We start from the raw sequence: 23,736 nt of genomic DNA, 5'->3' as shown, positions 1-23,736 counted from the left end.
TTTCACAACAGCCCACGGTCGCTTTATTTCCACTCCTAGCCCTTTCTTGTCCGGTCGCCGCCGTAAGATCTATCTGTGTCAGTGTGACTTAGTCAAATGTTGAAAAAAGTATCAAACATTTGTATTACTTTCAGAGTCAGTTCACGTGATTTATTCTTTATCACATGTAGGCCTATCTTATAATTTACAGTATATCTGGAAAATAAATTTCCACTGGGTAAAAATATGCGTTTGCTTGAGTAGCGTACTGTTTATGCTGTTGTGCTTTTGAATCCCAGTGACGTTTCGTCTGTTAAGTCATCAGCCCGAATGCTGGTTGGGTCCTCGACAAGCACCATCAAAAACCGATGGTGGCGGCAAAATGAGGCTTACTAAACAGGATGAGGAGTGAGGTAGTTTGCCATTGCTTTCCTCACTAGGCTAGAAATTGTTCCTGCAGCACGACTGACCTAATGAGCAACACTTTTCATCACTTATACGCACTAGTCGTACTCCGAATGTCATCACCCAGTGCCAGTCTTACTTCAGCAGCTTCCATACTGGAATAGCCATAAATGGGACTGGAACTTCGGTGAAAGCTGCAGTTGACTCTGGCCTGCGCCAAGAGATAGGTGAAGAAATACTAGAACCATCTAGAAATATCAACAGACAGATATAGTAGGTTCTGTTCTATTATTATATTGTTGGAGTTAAAGAGACGCCGAGGAGACAGAATTTGCCTCGCAAAAGTTCTTACACGTGCCAGTAAATCTACCGACACAAGGTTGGCGTTTGTGAGCATCTTCAAATACCGGTACTACTATACTCAGAACCAGAATCGAACCCGGGGCTCAGAAGGCCAGCACTCTACTGTCTGAGATATTTAGCCGGGTCACTCACTGAATTGACTGAATTGTTCTGGACATAGTTGAACAGAATATCCGGCAGTTTCTTCTCATCACAATTGTAGTCCAGCATATGGTTTAAATAGTCTGCGTCATATATTAGTGTTTGATGAGGATGAAGAAGGAACATGACAGATTTAATTTTGATAGAGGAATAGGAGTACAGTTCATTAATAATTTATTATCATTGATATTTGTTTTACGTCGCACCGACACAGATAAGTCTTATGGCGACGATCCACTAATTATTAAAACGGACACTGATTTCAGTCCCGACGACTTTGATTGTAATTTTCACTGGAATCTGGACGTAGATTGTAATTTTCACTGGAATCTGGACGTAATGGCAGGAAGATCGATCTCGTCTTGAATCCCTTGGCAGGGTCTAAATAGGGTTTCGTTGCACGTGTTGATCGTAGTGATTGATGATGGTCGTAAACCTTCCGTGAGAAGTCTGTGTTAGTGTCACGTTTTAATTCTTCTCACCTTCCTCTTTACAATTTTATATTCCTTGATAAACTTCTGTTCGCTTCGAACCACATATTACATAAGCGAGACCTAGTGAATCTTCCATTTTACGCCTTTCATGGCTTTTTTCCGATACCTTCATTCCTCCATGTTCTGGTCTCTTGGTATACTTCCTCATTATTATTATTATTATTATTATTATTATTATTATTATTATTATTAACATCTAATTATAAAATCTGTAATTTCTTAATACCATGGTTAATGGATGATCTGTGATAAATGAAAAGATTCATGAGACCGAATAGAAAATAAGTTCCTGGGTTTGTGGTTCAGACTCGTCTCCTGGACCCTGAGAACTCCAAACATGGAGAAGCGGCAGCTACTCGCCCAGGCACCACGACGAGTCGAGTTCACTAACTTGTTTTTTCTTTAGTGCCGATAATCCCGGTTCCGTGGGCAACAAACGACCTTGAACTCATTCCATAATCCGGCGGCAGTTCCACCTGTACGTGGTAACGGCACTGCCGCCTCCATTCTGGGCCCACCCTTGTACCATTTCCTACGATCGGCAGACCGGCTCGTCGTGATGGATGGTGTGAAGTCTAGTCAGCACTCAACACGGGATCCGTCACTCCGTTGTTATTCTGTCCTGTCCCTTCAGAGAAATTGATTCTCTGATGGTAGTTATTGTTTATTTAAATGGCAAAAGAGAACGAGAAATATTCTCAATCCCTCGAAGAATGACTGTATCGGTTTAGGAAAAGAAAGAACACTGGAAACTGAAAAAAATAAGATTCTCTTAGCCTCACAAACTGTCAGAGTAAGGAAAGAATAAGGATCGGCCGAGGAAGGTCAGGCAAGAACGGAAGCGTCTGATATAAGTTGAAGTGATGCCAGACTCAGCCCTTCTTTGCCATACACGTCTCAGAAACCGCGAGGCCTCGCTCACCCTTGAATGTAAAAATCAGTCTGCCATTCCACAGCGAGTAATAGTTTCTTCTTTTGCTAATAGTTTTACATCGACCGACTCAGATAGATCTTATGCTAGGGCTGGGAAAGAAGTGACCGAGGCCTTCATTGAGGTACAGCAAGGTGTGAAAATGGGAAACCACGGGAACTATCTTCAGGGGTGCCGACCGTGGGGTTCGAACCGACCATCTCCCGAATGAAAGCTCACAGCTACGTGATCCGATCCGCACAGCCAACTTGAAAAATGATACAGTCCTAAACATGTTTCTAAGGTGAATATCAGGTCACTGTGGATATATTTATATTAACCAATGTTAACACAGTCGTTTTTGTGTTGTTTCCATCTCCTGCTTGTATTTAATTTAACTGAGTGTTTCTATGCTCAAGTAATATTAGATTTGTAATAAATTTCTCTCAAATCCTACAACTTTTTACAGCAATTTATAGACCCGCCTTATTATAACAATAATTGAATTATTTCATTGTTATAAGTTTGGCATGTTAGCTTATCTCAAAAGTTGCTTTTTAGGAGAAACGTCTGAAAATATGATCATTTTCGGCAATCAAGCCTATACATAGCGGATCATGTTATTTAACTCTCGAGTTGTCCGGCTCCATGGCTAAATGGTTAGCGTGCTGTCCTTAGGTCACAGGGGTCACGGGTTTGATTCCCGGCAGGGTCAGGAATTTAAACCATAATTGGTTAATTTCGCTGACACGGGGGCTGGGTGTGTGTGTCGTCTTCATCAGCATTTCATCATCACCATGACGCGCAGGTTGCCTATGGGAGTCAAATAAAAAGACCTGCATTTGGCGAACCGAACTTGTCCCCAGACACTCCCGGCACTAAAAGCCATAAGCTATTTCATTTTTTTACTCTCGAGTTGAGATTTTTTTAAATCTATCAAAGCATTTGAAAATGTTTACCGTTTTTTTATCGTGTCCTTATATTTATAAATTGTGTGTGTCAGTATATTGTGCTGCCCAAAAGTACATGTTGAAGAAAGTGTACTGTTCGCTTAGAACGACTTAGGTTTTGAATCCCACCTACCAGCAGCATTGAAATGTCTTCCTATGCTTCCCCATTTTATCGCCAGTCGGAAGTTCGACTAATTCTGCCTTCAGACCACACCCTCTTCGTTTCTAACTGTAACCTTATTAATTACAACTACTCACACATTGTAAAAATATCAGCTCCTGGACGAAGTTTGGCTCACAGCAAGTACACAAAGCTTACCTCATCGCGCAGTCATTGAGTTATTCGGCCAATGTTAAGGGAGAGCTGTTGTAGTGACCTGCCTTCTCAATATTCCATCGCGTGATCGCCCGATAACAACAAATATTTGGTGTAAGGTTACCTTGAAACAGGTTTAGGTGTCACGGCACTCATTGGCTGTCGGGAAGACTCGCCTTGTCTGCCATGCAACATTATGGAGAAATGCAGCTGATTATATTTGCAACTGACTGGTGTTATAACCAACAGCTAGTGTGTACTGTCATGGATATTACTTAGGTATGTATACCGTTCATTCATATCGACACCAAAGGCAGATAGTGGAAAACGCATTTGAATGAGAAGCACATCAGCTGTATGATTCGAATCTCGACCTCGGTGTATTAGGACGCTCGTCATGTTTAACCTCATTCACTACAAATAACCCGCCTCCATAGCGTACCGGTAAGTGCGATTCCCTACCATCCTCGAAGGGCCTGGTTCAATTCCCGGTACTGCTAGAGATTTAAGAATGGTAGGAGGTATGGTGTGTGGTTAAAATTGCACATGAATCTCACCTCAATTGGGGGTGTGCCTAAGAAGAGCAGCAGCACCCCGGGACAAGGACACACATAACATTTCCTTATGGGGCGTCTCACGACGCCTGTCGTCCTTCCAACAAACACACACTCAAACAGTTTATTATCTTCTGCATGGCAGATGAAGCCCAATCTCTTCATACATATATTTCTGACAAGGAAATTGTCTGAACTCGACCAGACCGATTGTAAATATTCTTCTTCTTCTTTTACCGTTTTCCCACACCTATGGGGTCGCGGGTGCGAACTGTGTTGCACACATAGATTTGGTCCTGTTTTACGGACGGATGCCCTTCCTGACGCAATTCTATATGGAGGTATGTAATCACCATTGCGTGTTTTTGTGGTGGTTGGGAGTGTAGTGTGTTGTCTGTATATGAAAATAAAAGCGTTAGAACAAACACAAATACCTAGTCCCTGAGCCAGAAGAATTAATCGGACGTGATTAAAATCCCCGACCCGGCCGGGGATCGAACGCGGGGCCCTCTGAACCGAAGGCCTCAACGCTGACCATTCAGCCAATGAGTCGGACACCGATTACAAATAAATTTGTATTATAAATACTGACGTTTTTTCCCAATGTATACATACATCTTCACTATAGACTGTTATGCCTTTCAGTGTACAGTCTGCAAGCACCTGTGACGTCTCCAAACCAAACCAAACCCCCATGACACTACAGCCCTTGAAGGGCCTTGGCCTACCAAGCGACCGTTGCTCAGCCCGAAGGCCTGCAGATTACGAGGTGTTGTGTGGTCAGCACGACGAATCCCCTTGGCCGTTATTCTTGGCTTTCTAGACCGGGGCTGTTATCTCACCGTCAGATAGATCCTCAATTCTAATCACGTAGGCTGAGTGGACCTCGTACCAGCCCTCAGGTCCAGGTAAAAATCCCTGACCTGGCCGGGAATCGAACCCGGGGCCTCCGGGTAAGAGGCAGGCACGCTACCCCTACACCACGGGGCCGGCTGTGACGTCTCCACAATACTCTATTTTCAGCTACCTCTGTGTCGTCGTTTAGTTCCATACCTATGCGGAGGATGCGGATCTCAACCACATTTTGTTTAAGTGTTGCCTTTGTGATGCTTCTCGAAGCCGCTTTCTATCTGAACTATGTTCCCGACGAGCGCTGCATTGGTGTTGCAAGGTGAAAATAATTCAGTTCTCAGTGCTGTGATGGACTTTTTGAGAACCGCGGATATAAGAATTTGACCATGTGCTCATCGCATTGTTGCCAGTCTTTTGTTTGTTCCCTCCCTCTCCTCCCGGAAGAGAGATTCAGTGTGGTGTTTACTTGAAGAATGTGGACGATTTGGTTTTCATTTCTTATATGTACTTCGCGCTGACAATTTATATTTTTGTATATGTGCTGTGAGGGTTCCTTGTACATGGAGGATGACCAAATGTTGTTCCAACAAAGGTCAATTAAGTAAATAATTTAAACAAATAATAGTTAAATACCTCTTACCATTAAATCATTAGAAACTCAGTTTAACCGTCATCGCCTTGGTATCCCTCTATTGCTCTTACATCCCATCGCCGAGTCCAATATTCCAGTATTTTTTGCAGTTTGCTATACGTCACACCGACCCAGATACGTTTTATGGCGACGATAGGATAGGAAAGGGCTAGGTGTGGGAAGAAAGCGACCGTGGCCTTAATTAAGGTGTGAAAATGGGAAACCGTGGAAAACTTTCAGGTCTGCCAACAGTGGGGATCGAACCCACTATCTCCCGAATGCAAGCTTATATGCATTATTATCTTTGGTAACCTATCCTCCTTCATTCGTCGCATGACCTCAGCACCTAAGCCGGATTATACGTACAGCTTAATGCATAGAGTTCATTCCTAGCTTAGCTCATTTCGAATACCCTTCTGCAAATTGTGGTGGCGTGTCAGATGCGACCGTGCCGCATGCGACCCGTGCCACTAGCGACCGCGTAATCTTTAACCGTGCCGGATGCGACCGGCGTTCACAAGCAAATTGTCATTTGATAAGTTGTGTCATCACCCAAGATAAGGTAAGCTAAACGAAGTGCAATGCCATTTCAATAAGTCCTCTAAGCAGCTACTGCCCCCTACTTTACATCACACTTCTGGAGGAAACTCGTTTTACAACACGAAACATGGTGACGCGTTTACGTCTTTTCCCACCGGGCGAGTTGGCCATGCGATTAGAGGCGCGCGGCCCTGAGCTTGCAGATCAGTTGTAAGTGATTGATGGGTCGCATGCGGCACGATGCTTATCCGCTCGGTCGCTATTGGCACGATAATGGCCGGGTCGCATCCGGCACGTAACGCAAATTGTTCCCTTCTGTTTGTACGAGCAATGATTATCGCTACTTTCATGTCCGTTACTTACTTGCGAATAATATATTCGGAGGCCACCCAGCTTTCACTCAGGTACAGTAAAGTTGGTCGGAAAACTGACCAGTGTAAAGACGCTAGTAGTTTCCGGGACCTAACTTTTTTTCTACAAAATACCGTTGATCGCAACTACGAGATCACTGCATTAGCTTTGCGGCACCTTGAATCAATTTCGTTTTGCATACTGTCATCTTGGGTAATACACAACCTACATACTCGAAATGATTCACATGTCCCATGTTCGTATTTCCTACCTGTTTCTTCCCTACAGACATCAACTTAGTCTTGGAAGTGGTAATGTTCGTATCATTGTCACCGCACCTTCTTTCAAGATCCAAGTTACTATATTTCAGGTTTTCAGCGCAGTTTCTCAGTAAAACCAAGTCGTCGGCATGAGAAAAACTGCTTATTAAATTTTCACCCAACTGTGTCCCTCCTTGCCATTTTATACCTTTCAGTAAATGATCCATTCATATCTATTCTGAACAACAAAGGTGAAAAATTATAGCCTTGCATAACTAACTTGAACCTAGAACTCGTTCTACCATCCATTCTCATTGCGGCCCGATTGCCTTTAATTACCTGTAATAACCTGTCCCTAACCCCATAATTCCACAGTACGGCTTGCATATTTACCTTTGGTACGTTTTCAAATACCTTCTCTGGAACTAAATAAACATAATACTCTATTTCTCTCGTAGCATTTTTCAATTACTTGATGCATACAGAAAATCTGGTTCTGACAGCCCCTTTGTGATCTGAAACCTCGCTGGTTTTCATCCAACTTACTTACTCTCCTTTCCAAAATGTCTTATTATTACAAGTGGAGCATACACTTCGTTGACGGGCCGATAGTTGACGAGGTCGCAGAGTTCTGTTTGTACCCTTTAGTGACGGGTAATTGTTAAGTGACAACCTTAAGCACTTTGATGTCCAATCTGAATTAGCAAGACTTGCCAAGAACACATCAAATACCCAGTCGAACAGTGCTCGACCGGCGGGTTGTCTGGAGCGTGTTATAGCCTCCCCCCCCCTTTTTTTTTTGTTGACAAGTGAGTTTTAAGAACACATGCTGGTCTTTATTTAGTGATAGACTAACCATTTACAGTGGAAAGTCGATATCTCGAATCACCTCGGGAGCTAACTTTTATTTCGAGTTATCGAAATTTCGAGATATAGAGTATACCGGTACGGTTTTTTCTTTTTCTATTTGCTTTACGTCGCACCGACACAGATAGGTCTTATGGCGACGATGGGATAGGAAAGGCCTAGGAATGGGAAGGAAGCGGCCGTGGCCTTAATTAAGGTACAGCCTGGTGTGAAAATGGGAAACCACGGAAAACCATCTTCAGGGCTGCCGACAGAGGGGTTCGAACCCACTATCTCCCGGATGCAAGCTCACAGCTGCGCGCCCCTAACCGCACGGCCAACTCGCCCGGTATAGAGTATACCGTTTCTGAGCATGTATAGTACATAATTGAATCATATGTATCTACGGGCTGTTACTGAATACATTATTTTTAACAGTATTTAAAAATATACAAACAAACTCTATTTTATGGCATCACTTTAATTAGTCTATAACTCTTACTACAGTAAATTTTTGGAAGACAGGATACAGTACATACAGTAGTGAAACAAGGAACATGCCTTGGTTAACTTTGAAAAAATCCCTTAGTCTCTTCTGTTAACCTTTCCTTTTTTTCTTTTTTCTTTTTTTTTCTTGCTATTTGCTTAACGTCGTACCGACACAGATAGATCTTATGGCGACAATGGGGCAGGAAAGGCCTAGGAATGGGAAGGAAGCGGCCGTGGCCTTAATTAAAATACAGTCCCAGCATTTGCCTGGTGTGAAAATGGGAAACCACGGAAAACCATCTTCAGGGCTGCAGACAGTGGGGCTCGAACCCACTATCTCCCGGATGCGAGCTGACAGCTGCGCGCTCCTAACCGCACGGCCAACTCGCCCGGTGTTAACCTTTTCTCCCTTCACGTTGAAACTTCTCATCAATACCTCGCAGCCGAGATTCGTAAATGGAGCTTGTCATCCGCGACTTCGGGGGTTGCTTTCGTACGGTAATTAATTCACACTCGAGAAACAGGAGGCTTCGCCGATTTTCCGATCACTAGAAGTTTGTTTTTCGATTCCCGTCATACTAGCTTCCAGCATCACTGTGAACCTTTCTTAACTTGTTAACTGTTCCCAACAAACCACAAATGCCGTATTGCACGATTAATGCTGCACACAATACGAGTTACAGAGTATTTTTTGTTTCAAGGGAGGCTTCGAGAAATCGAGAAATTCGTGTAACCGAATTTCGAGTAATAGAAAAATAAATTCACGTGAAGAGTGGGACAAACGGCCGGGAAATTGAAGCTACTTCGAGATACTGAAAATTCGAGTAATGGGAGGTTCGAGATATCGAGGTTCGAGATATCGAGGTTCGAGGTATCGAGGTTCGACTGTACCTATTAATTTGGTTATTTACGGTTAAATGCTGAGCAGGTTCAGTAAGTACCTACATTATATATTAATAACCACAATTTAGAAAAGATTAGTTACAGAAAACTTGGAATAGGCTTGTATTAGAACTGAATTTCAACTCAATTGGTTCAGAAGCTCAGGCGTGATTGAGCGAAAAGTGAAGAAGCATCATCTCATTTCAAACTGTTGCGCGATGTTTTAATAATGGCACGAATAGCAGAATGTACCCTTCGTTTAGTTTCATATCTCTTATAATTAAACCATTAAAATATGAATTGAATTGAATTGAATTTATTGATCATGATTTACATGCCACTGAGACTGAAAAGCCCCTTTATGCAGCGTCTTCTTATAATACAATGCAGATTTATGAAAACAGTAACTACATTTTTATAATATTAAAGTATTAAACTAAACAAGAAACAAGAGGGAGTCACCTTGGCCTTCCTCTACTTCTCTTACCCTTCAGTCCATTATTTTCCTCAGTAAACTGTTGTACTCCATTCACTTCACTTGACGTCCGACTCGTTGGCTGAATGGTCAGCGTACTGGCCTTCGGTTCAGAGGGTCCAGGGTTCGATTCGCGGCCGGGTCGGGGATTTTAACCTCTATTGGTTAATTCCAGTGGCCCGGGGGCTGGGTGTTTGTGCTGTCCTCAACATCCCTGCAACTCACACACCACACATAACACTATCCTCCACCACAATAAAACGCAGTTACCTACCCATGGCAGATGCCGCCCACCCTCATCGGAGGGTCTGCCTTACAAGGGCTGCACTCGGCTAGACATAGCCACACGAAATAAAATAAAACTTCACTTGACCTCGCCATCGAAACCAGCTGATACGTACAACTTCATCCATAAAAGTTTATTTCTACTTAGCTTTTATCTCCTCATTTCGATTACCCACTGCCATTATTCCCACCTTTTTGTACCAGCAATCACTTTCATGTCAGTTACTTCTAACTTATGAATAAACTATCTTTATCCCAGCCAGTTTTTACTTCCGCACAGCAAAGTCGGCCTGAAAACGAATCTATGTAAGGAAAGTTCCGTCCAATTGTTCAGCAACCGCTAGTGTGCTTATATGCGTGTATAAAAACTAAGTGTAAATCTATACCATTTTTATGTAATGTTCTCTGTGACTTTTTTAAAGCGGACTTATTTTAAATTCTGCTGGTGTGTAGGCCTACTAGGTATCATTATTTTTATAAATTAACCCAAATTTTGATGGATTACGTTTCGAATTCCAAATTCCTGTTCCCTTTTAAAACGGTAAACAAAACAAATAACGGATGTCGTAAATGTAAATTTTATTTCGCCCAGTATTTTGAGTAGCTTTGGAGTTTCTATCGCTCTTGAAGTTGCCTTGTTAGAAATCTGCGGTCAGTTAGAAACATAATTTACTAAGGAGTATTTTTAGTGTGGTAAACCTCTACGCAGGTCGACGCTCTTTCACCACGCTCGGCAGAACACGGACTATCAATATATCAATACCGCCTTCATATCAAAGAACTTAAGTCATTTCTATGCTCACGTAACCATGGTACCTGATCTGGGAATAAGCTAATATGCGACTTTTTTTCAAATAATATATATCTTAGGTCTACATTTTGATATAATTCCTAGTCATGTGACATAACCTTTCGAATATGTTTGTGCAAAATTTCTTGAAATTCCGCCCAGTGATTTAGACGTGATGTCGTGTAGGACGGCAGACAGACGTCATTTCATTTTATATATATATTTTTTAAATATGTATTTATAAATTTTATTATTATTATTTGCGAATGAGCCCATTAGGACTACGCAAAGTACTTAGAGACAGGCATTTGCCTTTCTTTGTGCCCACACTTCCTTCATTCGTTTGCTGTGTGCTTCTTTTCTCTCTTGAGACCATGTTGTTCCAGTCTTCTTCCTTGGTTCCTCCTCTTGGTCAACTTGCCACTTATGAACTTTGGCTCTGAAGATAACCCGGCTTTGGATGTCTTCAGGTGTAATTCCTGCCAGTTTGAGATCTGTTTTAATTTCGCCAATCCATTTTATTGTGTCCGTTTTGGCTTTACTTCGGTTTTCATAAAATTCAACTATTTGCTTGGTAAGTCTATCTGGGTTCATCCTTTTTATATGTCCAAAGAATCTTAATCTGCGTTTTCTGATGTCGCTGTGAAAAAAAAATGTTTGATTTCCTGTTTCCCTCTAAGGCGGTACTGTTCATCTACGAGTTTTGGGCCTAAAATTTTTCTAATGATCTTGCGTTCCTTTTTCTGAATATTTTCTAGATCAGTTTTCCTGTTCAAAATTAGTGTCTCTGATCCATAGAGGCATTCTGGTTTTATTACTGTATTATAGTGTCTTAGTTTTGCATGCTTGAAGAGACACTTTTTGTTATAGATATTTTGGGTGAGTCTATATGCAGTTTCCATTTTTTGGCATCTAACTTCGTTGGCTTTTGTTCCTATTCCATTCTCCTGAATTATTTCACTGAGATATTTGAATTGCTGGACCCGATTTATTTTGCCATATTTTGTCTCCATGAATTTAGGGGCTTCTTTGCTGCAGGTCATGTATTCAGTTTTTTTGAAACGATATTTGGAGGCCGACTTTTTCCGCTGTTTCTTTCAGGAGTTCGATCTGGTTTATGGCTGTTGAAACGTCACGAGTTAAGATTGCCAGATCGTCCGCAAATGCCAGGTAGTCTACTGCTAATTTGCCCCTACCAAGAGTGATTGGTTGGTCAATCTTGAGGACAGACTTCTGTTTGTGCCATTCCTGTATTACCTTTTCAAGGACGCAGTTGAAGAGTAGTGGAGAGAGCCCATCTCACTGTCTTACTCCTGTTTTGATCGGAAAAGGGTCTGAGATTTCCCCCATGAATTTAACCTTATATTTTGTGTCTGTCAATGTCTCTTTTACAATTGCAAGTGTTTTCCGGTCTAGACCCTGTTCTTTTAATATCTGAAACAGTGATTGACGATCAACTGAATCATAGGCCTTTTTGAAATCAACAAAAGTACAAACTATATTTTTGCTACAAATTCTCTGATGCCTTAGGATTAACTTTAGGTTCAAAATTTGCTCTGGACATGAACGGCCTGGTCTGAAACCTGCTTGATATTCTCCAATTCTTGGTTCTAGTTGCTGTTGGGCTCTATCGAGAAGGCACTGAGATACAATTTTGTAGGCAACAGATACCAATGAGATTCCTCTGTAGTTATTTACGTCTGTTCTGTCTCCTTTCTTATGTAAAGGATGAATTAGTGCACTTTTCCAATCTTCTGGAATTTGTTCTGTTTCCCAAATCTCTTGGATGATACCGGTGAATTCTTTTATAGTATTTGGGCCTGCTGATTTGAGAATTTCTGCTATGATCCCATCCTCACCTGCAGCTTTATTAATTTTAAGTCGTTTTATCTGTCTGGTAATTTCTTCTTCATCCGGTGGTACTGAATTTGGGTTTGTGAAGTCAGGTTCCTGCGGTGGAAATCTTTGTGTTGGCTCTGAGCAGTTAAGCAGTTCTTCAAAATACCTTGCAAGTTCGGTGCAGTTTTCTTGATTGTTCAGTGCAAATTGCCCATTTACTTTCTTAAAGCAAAGGTTTTGTGGCTGATATCCTGTTAGCTTTGTTTTGAAGTTCTTGTAGAAATTTCGTGTGTGGTTTTTTTCGAAGTCCTTTTCAATTTCTAGTAGTTGATCTTTCTCAAATTTCCTTTTGGTCTGTCGGATTAATTTCGCTGCCTCTTTCCTGACTGCCAAAAACATTTTGTGATTCTTATCGGTCTTTTTGCTGTGCCACTTATTGTATGCATTCTGCCGGGATTGGATGGCTTGTTCAGTCTGCGTTCCACCAAGGGTGTTTTTTTTTCTTTTCTGCAGAGGAATCAGTGTTTGTGCTGTTTCAATTAGTTTGGTCTTGAGTTGCTGCCAATTGTTGGACTGCCTTTTCTCTAATTCTTCGGTGAGAGATGGCTGGATACGACTAGTATCAAATTTCGGAATTATTTGCTTCCTTCTGAACCTTTGGGGTATCAACTGTAGTTTGGCTCTTGTCAGATAGTGGTCTGAGTCTATGTTTGCACCCTTCCTTACTTGGACATTCATAATTCCTCTGTGATTTGGGTATGAAATTGCCACGTGGTCAATTTGAAACTCGCCCAAGAGGGAGTTGGGTGATCTCCATGTCATTTGTTTAGAAGGTTTCTTCCTGAAGTGAGTCGACATGACTTTAAGGTTGAATGCCCTGCAGAATTCGACTAATCTCCGTCCATTTTGGTTCGTCCATTTATGTGCTGGGAATTTTCCAACTGTTTTCCTGTATTTCCTTTCCTTGCCTAGCTGAGCGTTGAAATCTCCTAACAGAATTTTGACGTGGTTTTGAGGAATTTTTGATGCTGTTTTTTCTAGTATTTCCCAGGATTTGTCTACCTTCTCGCGATCTGTTGTATTGTCTTCATTGATTGGCATATGTGCATTGATCAGTGTATATGATTTGTTTGCACACTTTAGGGTGATTGTCATTAGCCTATTGTTTACACATTCCACACCTGTTACTGACTTAAGTATGCTCTTCTTGACTGCAAAAGCAACTCCTAAATGCGTTGTGTTTTTGAGAATCTGTTTGTCTGTTTTACTTTTGAAGAGTCTGTAGTTCCCGAAATCCATTGCGTGTTCGTCAGTCAGCCTCGTTTCTTGGAGTGCCAGTATTTCTATATTTGATCATTTAGGGTTTGCTCTAGTTCGTACAACTTCCCTGCCCGCAAGAGAGAATTTATGTTCAGTGTTCCGAAAAATGTTTTGCTGTTTGGGCGAAGTTGGCCAGAGGTCTCCGACTCCCTCTGTTCGCGTGTCCAGCCAGACTCCCCAGAATCCGATAGTCTGGTTGTGCTGCTAATGTCAGCAGTGGATTGGTTACCACTTGGGGTACAAATTTGTTTTCTGCCACGCCTCATGGTACTTGATTATCCAAGTATTGGACCGTAGTCCAGTTTCATAGGACTGGAGTGGATAGTTCCAGAACATACATTTCCAGCCGCACCTCTGGTGAACATACGGTGACCACTTTGCCGCTTGCTGCAAGTCTGACGCGAAGTGGATTTCAGTCAGTTCTTCCGCCCTCTCCGCCATCGGGATGAATCCTCTTCTGCCGTCGAGGCCGTTGACCATTTTCCTTGTTCCCTCAGTTGATCCGTGGGTGCTTATTTGGCTACGCCTTATTCGCACCTGTCCTGCATATCTACAGGAACTTTCCCTATCAGCCATTGGGACGCACCGTGTCGGGGTTGAGGGGCCCCCACCCCAGTGTCTTACATAGAGTTATGCCTAACTCCTACTCAGTTCAGAGCTAGACCTCCACGCAAGCTGACCGGGAATTTTATTATTATTATTATTATTATTATTATTATTATTATTATTATTATTATTATTATTATTATTATTATTATTATTATAAGGGAAAGTACAACTAACTTAAGCAACCCTCCTCTATTAACTCCATTAAGAGGAAATAAAAATGCCTTACCTAATGAAGGAGATATCGACAAATTAGGAAAAGGGCCACGAAGGTCGTGAAATTAAGACTTCCTTGACCTCGAAAACCCAATACCATTTGGATCGGAAGAGAACAAGTATTGACGAAGGGAGGCCAAATAATACAGAGGAAACTAAGCATGCTGCCACAAATGCAGCAAGTAGTCGCAATGTCCGACTCGAACAGTGGTCCCGTGAATGGCAACACGCGTTCCCAAGTTCAGAGTCCCTGGTCCTCAGCGTAAAGTGGGAGAGTGATTGACTAATTTTGCTATATTTCCTTTACTCTCTCTATTCGACCTGTGAACTTGCAAAAACTTTTTGGACCATTAGAGATATATATTATAGACATTCATAAGAACGACAGAGACGTTACTCTAAGACGAAAAGACCTGTAAAGATGACCATCCTGGGGTCTCTATTTCGTATCTCCTTATCTGTCCAAGTTAACCGATTCTGCTAGGACGGTGAACGCATGAAAGGGGGACAGTTAGCATTTTTTTTACAAGTTGGTGTACGTCGCACCAACACAGATAGTTCTTACGGCGACGATGGGACAGGAAGAGGCTAGGAGTGGAGACAAAGCGGCCGTGGCCTTAATTAAGGTACAGTCCCATCATTTGCCTGGTATGAAAATGGGAAACCACGGAAAAGTTTTCAGGGCTGCCAACAGTGGGGTTTGAACCCACTATCTACCGAATACTGGATACTGGCCGCACTTAAATCTCTGCAGCTATTGAGCTCGGTACAGTCAACGTTTTGATGTTGGTTGGCCATCCTTGAAGACCTATCAGGAACGGATGTGACTGCTAATCCATATTATATTACCTATAGCATTCTCTATCAGCCAATCCAGACACTGACTAAATTTTACGAAGAAATAGTTTAGAGCAATATCTCGTCTTAAAGCAGATGTTGTTCTAAGACAAACACCATTTTTATTTTTGAAATGTACGCTTTACATTACTCAATCATTACACCATAGCCAAGTGTTTACATATAACCTCGTTAATGTGATTACCCTAATGAAGACCTTTCCTAGGGCCGATTACCTAGATGTTAGGCCCATTTAAACAACAAGCATCATCATCATCAGCGAGAAGACCTTTCCTTATCTTAACACCTAAGTATTTACAGTGATTCCCGTGAGGTACTTTCACCTGATCAACAAAGTAATTAAAACTGAGAGCACTTTGCCTCTTCGTAAAACTCACAACCTGACTTTTTCATTTCGTTTATTTTCATTTACCATTGTCTGATGTCCATTTCACAACAATGCCCAGGTCTTTTTCAGTTGCTAACAATCCTTTAAATTATTTATTACTCTATGCAGGGTTGTTTTTTTTTTTTTGCGTCGCACCGACACAAATAGGTCTAATGGCGACGATGGGACAGGGAAGGGCTGGGAGTGGGAAGGAAGCGGCCGTGTCCCCAGCATTTGCCTGGTGTGAAAATGGACAAGCACGGAAAACCATTTTCAGGGCTGCCGACAGTGGGGTTCGAACCTACTATCTTCCGAATACTGGATACTGGCAGCACTTAAGCGACTGCAGCTATCGAGCTCGGTATACAGGGTGTAGGAATAAGGATCGGACCATTCAGGACACACGCCTCTCTCGTAGAAGAAGACGATATGTTATAATGGACATGGGTCCGGAAACGACAACTCTAAATAGTACGTTAATAATGGGAAACACACAGCTCATCCTGGATTCAGTGCAATGGTAAGTTCATGCAAGTATCAATGCTATTGAACATTTCATGTGGTATGCCGGTACATTCTGTTCCTCTGTATTTCCTATTAATAAGGTACTATGTGCCGACCCCGCGGTATAGGGGTAGCGTGCCTGCCTCTTACCTGGTGGCCCAGGGTTCGATTCCCGGCCAGATTAGGCATTTGAGGGCCGGTTCGAGGTCCACTTAACTTACGTGATTACAATTGATGAGCTATCTGGCGGTGAGATAGCGGCCCCGGTCTAGAAAGTCAAAAATAACGGCCTAGAGGATTCGTGGCACCGTCAACACGAAACAACGTAATATACAGGCCTTTGGGCTGAGCAGTGGTCGCTTGGTAGGTCAAGGCCCTTCGAGGCTGTTTCCCCATGGTTTCTTAAGGCACTATGTAGAGTTGTAGAAAATTGAGTTCTAACTTGGAAATAAATCCTTTTCGGACATAAAGAGAACTGCCCTGCTAGACCTCCTATTAATCGTTACAGGATCAGCTAATGCTAATTCTCTAAGTTCAGTTTTCTAGATTTGATTGAGATTCGAAACTCTGTCACTTCGGTAGGAGCCAAGTGACGTGACAACTACAAGTAAAACACCACAATAACGTTGGTTAGCAGATGGGCTTAATTCACACAGTTAACTCCACAGCTCATGCTACCTTTATTGGTAACATTCAATACAGTTCATAGAGCACAAGGTAGACCGTAATAATAATAATAATAATAATAATAATAATAATAATAATAATAATAATAATAATAATAATAATCCACGAACCTACTACGCTGGCGTAGCAGGGGTTGAGGTGATACTCCCACGTGGCGCGTCCCAGGTGGCGGATAGGGGGGTCCTAACCGGCTTGCCGGCGGACTTGAGGGAAATAAAATACCTCTCGCGGACCAAACACACAACTCCCTGTGGGTGGGGGACGCAGACGAAGAATACACCCACTGTATCCCCTGCCTGTCGTAGGAGGCGACTAAAAGGGGCGACCAAGGGATGATTATATTAGAACATGAAACTCCTTGTGATTAGTACCACCACTCGAGGAACACCATGGGTCGAATTTACTTGTGCGTGGTACCACTATATTAGGTACCAAATAGGTTTGTGATTAGTAGCACTATAAGAGCCGACACCATGGGATGACGGAACCCATGGCTCGGGCTTGCCTATGATTAGTACCCACTATATGAGGAACACCACGGGATAGTACGAGTCCCTGCGGTTAGTACACTTAGGTGATGAACACCATAGGTTTGCGTTGCCTGTCAATGGCGGCGCAATGTGCGAAACACAGTAGGTCTGTAATACATGTGCGAATTTCATTACCTGTGAGTAGTACCATAATGTGTGGAATACCGCGAGTCTACGCTACTCGTGATTAGTACCGCAACATGACAAATACCATGGTCCTACTTTTCTAGCGATAAGTACCATTATGAGGGGCCGATGACTTGGATTTTGGACTCTTTTCGACTACAAGCATCATCGATCTATAGAAGCAGCTTCTGTGCATGTGAGGCACTGTGGGTCGGTTCCACTGATCGTTTAAAATTCATATCCATCCATTCATCCTTCGTCCTCACGTTCTGAATTGTGGTCAGTGGAGGATTTTGGGTTTTTAATTTGTCATTTCATTTTGTCTCATTTCGTACCATTAGGGGCCTATGACCTAGATGTTAGGCCCCTTTAAACAGCAAGTATCAATCATCAATAATAATAATAATCGTCTGGCCTCAGTGAAAGTAGTGCAAGTATTGACGTCTTTAAGGCTGCCTGCGATTCAATGTCGTTATTACGTGTTTTCTACCAGATGTGGTAGAGGAATGGATCCCTGTTGTACGATCTACGGCTGAGTTTTAATTACTTTTTGTCGGTAAACATCAAAATGTGTCATCAGAGATCTTTTGCATGCAGACATCGTACGATATGTAGTGCGAAATCGACTCCTTTCTGTCTTCAAATTTCCGAATATCTGTCAGGTTTGAACCCGTGGTCTTGGGATACGCACACTGACACTATACCATTGATCTACAAAGAGAGAACTACAACACGGACAAAAAATTTGTAACAGAATGAACAAAGCCATATGAGGCACAATCACATCATGGCACTTGTAATTTAATTCCAGGGGCATTTGTCTGATTATCTTCTCCGACTGACAGAAGTCACGTCGTATGGATGTATTTAATGAGAGGTAGCATACATTCTATTGTAATGCAATATGCGAAGGAATGTACCAGGTTACCCTTCACATCGGAAATGTTTCTGCGATCTGGTAATGTGAATAAACATGTTTTTACACACACTGCTGTGCTTGTGTCCATACTTCACTACTCAGAAACAGGCTGGAAGAGATTTATGTTCGCGTTCAAAGGCGAGCAGATGTTTTTCATTCATTGTAACTTTCTCCGCAAATTATACCTACCTGGAATTTCCGATGAGTCCTGCGAAGCGATGTAGGTGAACCAAGCAATAGCGTTCACTACAGTAACCATAAAATTGGCTTGCTAAACCAGTAGTCATAGAACAATCATCCCGGAGAATGTCAATTATATTTATCTTCTTTCTTCTTTCTTAATCTGTTTACCCTCCAGGGTTGGTTTTTCCCTCGGACTCAGCGAGGGATCACACCTCTACCAACTCAAGGGCAGTGTTCTGGAGCGTGAGAAATTGGGTCGGGGGTACAACTGGGGAAGAGGAAGTTTGGAAGGAATGGACGAGGAAGAGGGAAGGAAGCGGCCGTGCCTGAAGTTAGGTACCATCCCGGCATTTGCCTGGAGGAGAAGTGGGAAACCACGGAAAACCACTTCAAGGATGGCTTAGGTGGGAATAGAACCCCCGTCTACTCAGTTCACCTCCCGAGGCTGAGTGAACCCCGTTCCAGCCCTCGTACCAAGTTGCTTTATTTTGGAGGGTGGCAGCTAGTCACGCTAACCACTACACCACAGAGGCGGACATCAATCTCGAGTACGTTAATATTGGATAACGCGTCCGTTTGCTCAAATACATACTTGACTTTTCTTGGCTTACCTTCTAGAAGTTAATCAAGACATTTTTGATCTAGTTTGTCCAAATCATACTACGCGATCCTGCGCAAGCTTTGCAGAGTACATGATCGATCAGGATGTCTAAAAATACTGTAGCTCATTTCAATTATTTCAGACATGCTCAGTGAGGTTCGTTTCCATTCGGGTGATGGCATTTTCTCTGAAATGATGTGGTACGTTCCACTACTGGTTGGGGAATGTCGTCAGTGAACTTTGGTGGTGTGTCCTGAACAACCATGCAAGATTTATGGTGACCCCCTGTGATGGTATTCCGGTACATCGTGAGCCTCCACCTTGTTCACACGTCGGGCGGTGTGTGAGACGAGTGGTATTATCTGGTTCCCTCAAAAGACATTGTCTGCAATTTTGTCCGGGTTCAAGCATATGCGAAATTCGTCGGTAAACAGTGCCCTAGGCCAATTCTGAGGAATCCACTCAACATGATTCCTTTCCCATCTGTAACGAATTCCATGATATCGAGGTGTAAGAGATGAGCTTCGCCATGGCCGTCTTTTGTTTTACAAGTTGCTTTATTTCGCACCGACACGGATAGGGATAGGAAAGGACTAGGAGTGGGAAGGAAGCGGAACTTTGGATTCGACACTATTTCCGATTACTCCTTTACCTCACCCTCCCCTTGCCCCCCACCCCAAAGGGTGCTGAATTTGGACTTAAAAAACCCGAGGTGTCATTATTCATCTCAGCGACCCCGAGAACTGTGGATTGAACACTATTTTCGATTATTTTTATATCTCACCCCCTCGGCCCCCATCCCTAAGGAATAAAAATCCCGAGTGTTACTATTCATCTCAGTGACCCCGAAAACTATGTCGACACGCTTTCCGATTATTTTTATATCTCAGTTCTCCCTCGCCGCCCCCGCCCCTCCCGTACCCAAAAGGGGGTTGAACTTGGACTTTAGAAAAGTGTGGAGTGCCACTATTCATTACAGTGACTCCGAAAAGTATGAATTCGATACTATTTTCGATTTTTTATATCTCCACCCGCTTGGTGCTTGGGCTGTCTTACCCCCACGCTGTTTGTCTTCTGATAATACGTCATAAGTGTACCAAATTTGGTTGAAATCGCTCCAGTGGTTTTGGAGGAGATATGGTACAAACCCACATACATACATACATACATACATACTGCGCCATGCGCATAAGAAAACTCCAGCGAGCTCTTATCCCAGAGTAATTATCGTAGTTATATTTTTACGTGAATTCAAGAAGACGCCGATACGTAATCAAATATCTCGTCGATTTATCATAACTATTGGTTGAAGTCTCCAACTAACGTATCGCTTCTTCAAAATCGGAAATAGTAGAATAAGCTGTATCTTAGTTCTAAGTTGTATAGTATTCCAGCAAGCTATGAATAACATCTCAATATATCTTAATAGCTATGATTTATAGACAAAATGTGATGGATAATAGAAGAATGTAAAATAAATAGATTGAAGATCCAAAATTAATTAATTTGATTTTAAGAGGTCAATCATTGACATATCATTGTTATATTCGTTACTTGTTACATTAATTTCTTACTGAAATGAACTAATATTCTTTTTTCACATTACATTTCATCATTAAAAGAAAACAATAGAATAATTGCAAATTATCGTAGTTAAAAATTTGGTTAAGTTAAGCAGTTAATCATATCACTTTATATTCTTGATCATTCTAATTATAATTCTTTTATTTCTTAGGTCAGATACGTCGTTTCATAAAACTTAGCTTAAGGAAAAAGATGGTTTCATATCTGCGTGGCAAACATCATTACATAATGTTTCAACTTAGTCTGCAGATCACGAGGTGTCGTGTGGTCAGCACGACGGATCCTCTCGGCAGTTATTCTTGGGGTGTTGCAATTAAAAGAATTACATAAAATTACTCATTATAAAAAACTACCCATCGGATTTCATAAACCCTCCCAGGAGTAATAAGAACAAGTTGTGAAATTTTCAGCGAATTCGGTCTAGTAGTTTTTGAATCTATTAATCTCAAATATAGCCTACCAACATCCACTTAGATATATAGATATAGATTATTATTTTGTTTTGTTTTTTTCAGGGGAAGTCTGTTATCCGGCCGATCGCCTGCAAGCCAACGGCAATGGCTCCTGCAGCGCGGTTCAGCAACACTGGAGAACGATATGGCTCCACCCCTATTCTAGCACGCCCTGGATCTCAGCTCACCCTCTACGGCAGTAAGTTACAACATATTCTGATAGTAACTATGATATACAGGGTAACCCAAAAGTCCGTTAACATTGACGAGGCAATACTTCACGGAATATTGGAGGTAGAGAGGTGATAATTGACACACATGGTTGGCATGACATGGATTGTTATTGACACCGAACTAAAGTAAATGAAGCTTCACAGGCCTTTTCTGGCAACGTCAAGATTCTGTGATTGCAGACGAATCTGATGCCCTGTCTCACGGCAGCTTCTTTTATACCGTTCTTATGTGGCATCGCTGACGTTCTACTGTCCAGCGCCATCTGTTGGCCTCTTTATGCATTCGTTGTTGTTGTCAATAAAACCTCTCTACCTCCAATATTCTGGGTAGTATTGCCTCGTCAATGATAACGGCCTTCTGGGTCGTCCTGTACGTTTTGTGTGGATGGTGTGTAGTATAATTATTAATAGGATAATCAAATGACTGTATCGCTACTGACCTATCAAGGCTTTTGTTAGACTAGATCACGGACAGTACCGAAGAGAATTGTGGGCTACTGAACCAGACAAAGGAGTGAGTGAATTAATAGGTACATTTCTAGAAAATTAAAGTAATGATTTTAAGATGGTGGTGGTGGGGTGATGAGGGAGTGTTCTGCTGGACAGTTTTACTGGATCTTTATGTTTATATATATATATTTGATTCAAGTAAAGAACTGGAATTATAGACAGACTTATACGGATGTAGTTATACCCGTATGGACGGACATTCCGTCCCGCGGGCGCTCAGTGGGCGGGCTGGCAGGCGATGAGCGCAGCGTATGCTGTTGAACCACAGTGACGTTGTGGCTACGTCACTGGCCGTGATGGTTCGGCGAAGTTCTCCCAGTCACACTCGATCACTGAATGCAAGATCGATAGTGTAATAAACTATCGATCTTGCATTCAGAATTCCCTTTGTATATGTTTTTGTATCGTTGACAAGGTCTAATTAGAAAAAAAAGAGAGCGCCATGATCGACATCCTTGGTCTATAGCGTCGTGTGTAAAAACTTTCGCTTTTAATGCACAACGGGCGGTCATCTGTACAGCTTGTCCGACATCGTAAACACAAAACACGTTCATTGTTAATGTACCTAACTCTGACTTGACCTTAATAACTTCCACAGAAGGACCTTTTTGCAGCGCTCAAAACGAACTTCGTGAGAGTGATTGCTCTACATCGATAGCTGACTTATATATTGTCACACAATGCGTTATTGTCTCAGATTAGGCATGCTTTAGACCTAAGTTAAAAATATATCCTGTTAATCTTTAACGAGGGCTGCCTAGCCAACGGGGTAAAGGCGTGTTCGTTTTACCTGGAAGGATGTAAGTTTGATTCCCTGTAAGGAAGTTGAACAATTTAGAAACGAGACTTCCAGTTTTAGAGAGGGATATGGCCCTAAATTTCACTCAATCTGCGCCATAAATGAGTGCTAGGTTATTTCCTGGGGACAAAGGCCACCAGGTATAAAGCTAACCACTCTTTTCCACTTAGTGTCCAGGTTACGGGTAGTGGAAACCTTTGCCTACCACGTGTCAGGAGTCTTCGTGACCTGTAGAAAGATGGCTTTGCTTTGTTACAGAAAGTAAGCAACTGACATTTGTCGAACTTTTACTTTACATGTTGGAAGAACAACCGACTCTATTGAAAACTAATCAGGTTCGATCCTGGCTCAGTCCGGTGGTATTTGAAGGTGCTCAAATACGTCAGCCTCGTGTCGGTAGATTTACTGGCACGTAAAAGAACTCCTGCGGGACTAAATTCCGGCACCTCGGCGTCTTCGAAAACCGTAAAAAAGAGTAGTTAGTGGGACGTAAAACAGACACTTTCGTTGTTTGAAGGCTGTATTCCATTTGTTTTGGGAATGGATGGAGTCCGACTCGTTGGCTGAATGGTCAGCGTACTGGCCTTAGGTTCAGAGGGTCCCGGGTTCGATTCCCGGCCGGGTCGGGGATTTTAACCTTCATTGGTTAATTCCAATGGCCCGGAGGCTGGGTGTTTGTGCTGTCCCCAACATCCCTGCAACTCACAACCACACATAACACTATCCTCCACCACAATAACACGCAGTTACCTACACATGGCAGATGCCGCCCACCCTCATCGGAGGGTCTGCCTTACAAGGGCTGCATTCGGCTAGAAATAGCCATACGAAATTATTATTATTATTATTATTATTATTATTATTATTATTATTATTATAAAATTAACCA

General features: G+C 42.3%; 1 protein-coding gene across 5 annotated transcripts in view; it reads left to right on the top strand.

Moving 5' to 3' along the window:
* The window catches only part of LOC136886505 (leucine zipper putative tumor suppressor 2 homolog), a 791,346-nt gene that overhangs the window by 705,267 nt on the left and 62,343 nt on the right, over window positions 1-23,736 (top strand). For all 5 annotated transcript variants that reach the window (XM_068231046.1, XM_067159329.2, XM_067159335.2 and 2 more), the window contains one exon: window positions 21,369-21,504. In XM_068231046.1, the coding sequence (XP_068087147.1) occupies window positions 21,369-21,504 (136 nt within the window). The remainder of the gene's footprint in view (window positions 1-21,368; window positions 21,505-23,736) is intronic.

Source organism: Anabrus simplex, chromosome 1, assembly GCF_040414725.1.
Source record: "Anabrus simplex isolate iqAnaSimp1 chromosome 1, ASM4041472v1, whole genome shotgun sequence".
Classification (NCBI taxonomy): Eukaryota; Metazoa; Arthropoda; class Insecta; order Orthoptera; family Tettigoniidae; genus Anabrus; species Anabrus simplex.
The sequence above is the reverse complement of the archived record's forward strand: the minus strand, read 5'-3'. Positions and strand labels throughout refer to the sequence as shown.